We start from the raw sequence: 2125 nt of genomic DNA on the forward strand, positions 1-2125 counted from the left end.
ATCCTTTCCCTATCTTGACTCTGTCTAGCAGCAGTTTCATCAGCTGTTTCTTGTGCTCTTCTTCTAGCTATCCTTTCCCTATCTTGAGCTTGTCTTGCAGCAGTTTCTTTTGCCGTTTCTTGCGATCTTCTTTCTGCCATCCTCTTGGCTATTTTTGATTTCCGTGAATACAATGATTTCAAAACTCGTTTGGGCATCTTGACACTTACTGACTTAGGTAAGGGTGTAGTTTGTTTGTGCAGTTCACAAAGTTAATTGACTGTTTTGAACACTACAAAGTAATACTATGTATATATACACATCTATACTTTTATTCTGCTTGTTTGTATGTACGGCCGTTACGCTTTCTGACCTAGTACCTGCTGCATAAGCATGCATAGTTAGAATGCCCCCCCTCCCACAGCCAAGAAAAACCGCGCATGCGCATTATTCACTCGACGACAAACAGTCTGCCTGCGGCAAATCGGAGTGATTAAGTCGGTACAATTGCTGTATGGAACAAGAAGTAACAACAAAAGGGGGATGTAAATATACTTTACTAACCATTTTGTACAACAGAATATTAAAAACTTATCAAAGTTTTTAAAAAAGGTTTGACGTTAGGTCGTAGAATAACATTATAACTTCATTTATCGATAGTATTAAGTACGCTAAAGTTTAGTCCTAACTAAACTAAAAGTAAAAAAGCGTACACAGGTGTTAATTTATCTCTTTATCGAACTTAGGCGTAACATAAGTTAAAGTTTTATAAAGTACGGCATATATACAAGTGGATTTACACATTTCGTTGTCTACGACAACAATTCGTTTGTATTGTGCTAGAAATGTTATATTTAAAGAAGTACTGTTACGATAAAGATGCTAATTTCACCGGAAATGTATTGCGGGTCTCTACTAGTATTTATATATTACACCTACTATTTACAATTACTGTAGAGAATGAAAGCAACAAGCGACCTCTCTGAGGTAATAGTGAAACACTGTAGAACAAAGTATACGCCAGTTCAATTTGTCTTTACCTGATTAATTAGTTGACGGTCATTGTTATAGAAAATTTAATTTATTTGTTTAAGGAAGTTGCGCTATCTATTAACATAGATATTTTTAACTTACGTCAAAAATAATAAATGTTCAATAATTGGGAGAGGAGGAGATTGTGAACCCCAAATCAACATAACCCTTGTTCCAAATTATCATCCCCCAAAGTTTTGTTGAGCAACCTAGGAGTAGTTAGGTAACAGACAGATATAAAGATATTTTTGCTATATATATATATATATAATTTAGTAACTTCAGCAGTCAACTAAAACAAATACTGTTAAACAGAGGACTGTCATCTATCATTTTTTTGACAATTTGTTATAGAAATGACGTATCCTTCGCATATTTCAACAAATACCCAAATATGTTAAACAAACTATGATTGTGTACTACTTTAAATCTTTACACCTAAAATTACTTTTCTCTCATGTTGCCAACTTATTCAAGAAATAGTCGTGCTGCTACTTAAGGAAATTTAACGTATTACAATAGCATTAATAGAACAATGATCATAATTTTTCACGAAGTTTAATACTAACGGGACAAACACGTTGGTATAACAAAATAAACTCTCAATAATTCTTCCTTTATTATCAATATCTTAAACTACATTAGTAATTAATCAGCCTTTCATATTATAACAAAAAGAACAGAAACAAGAAAGAGATGCTAATAATATACTCTGTGCAAATCCTTCCTTCACTCCATCCTCCCCTGTTTGGTGAAAGTACAATGTCTTGTCGTATTTTTTACTGTAGTTGTGATACAGCTTTCTTTTGTACAGCATTGGTTGCATAAGCTTTTCTTGAAGCTGCTTTCTTTTGCTCAGGATTGGCTGTATAAGCTTGTCTAGAATAGTAGAAGCTGCTATTTTTATCTGGATTAGCCTCATAAGATCGTCTAGAAGCTATTTTCTTGTATTTATGGTTTGCTTCATAGCTAGTTTTATGAATAATCTTTTTTGGTTCAGGATTTGATTCACCATTCCATATTTTCCTTGCTAAAACTATCTCCTCGTTATCTTGATATTTTATCTTTCTTTCTTGCCTTTTTATCTAAGCTCTAGAAGGCATATTAATTTTTA

The 2125-nt window shown here is 33.2% G+C and overlaps 1 protein-coding gene across 5 annotated transcripts in view; it reads right to left on the bottom strand.

Annotated features, from left to right (window-relative positions):
• LOC106467022 (stress response protein NST1-like) overlaps positions 1–362 on the bottom strand; it is a 28365-nt gene extending 28003 nt beyond the window's left edge. For 3 of the 5 annotated variants that reach the window (XR_002612337.1, XR_002612336.1, XM_022395119.1), the window contains exon 1: positions 14–362. Coding sequence is in view for 3 of the 5 variants with exons in the window: in XM_022395119.1 (XP_022250827.1) it covers positions 14–197 (184 nt within the window). In the remaining 2 variants the exon portion in view is untranslated. The remainder of the gene's footprint in view (positions 1–13) is intronic. The other 2 variants (XM_022395120.1, XM_022395121.1) reach the window with 1 other exon arrangement.
• Between the last annotated feature and the right edge of the window lie 1763 nt (positions 363–2125).

The sequence above is a fragment of the Limulus polyphemus genome, unplaced genomic scaffold, assembly GCF_000517525.1.
Source record: "Limulus polyphemus unplaced genomic scaffold, Limulus_polyphemus-2.1.2 Scaffold2464, whole genome shotgun sequence".
Taxonomy (NCBI): domain Eukaryota; kingdom Metazoa; phylum Arthropoda; class Merostomata; order Xiphosura; family Limulidae; genus Limulus; species Limulus polyphemus.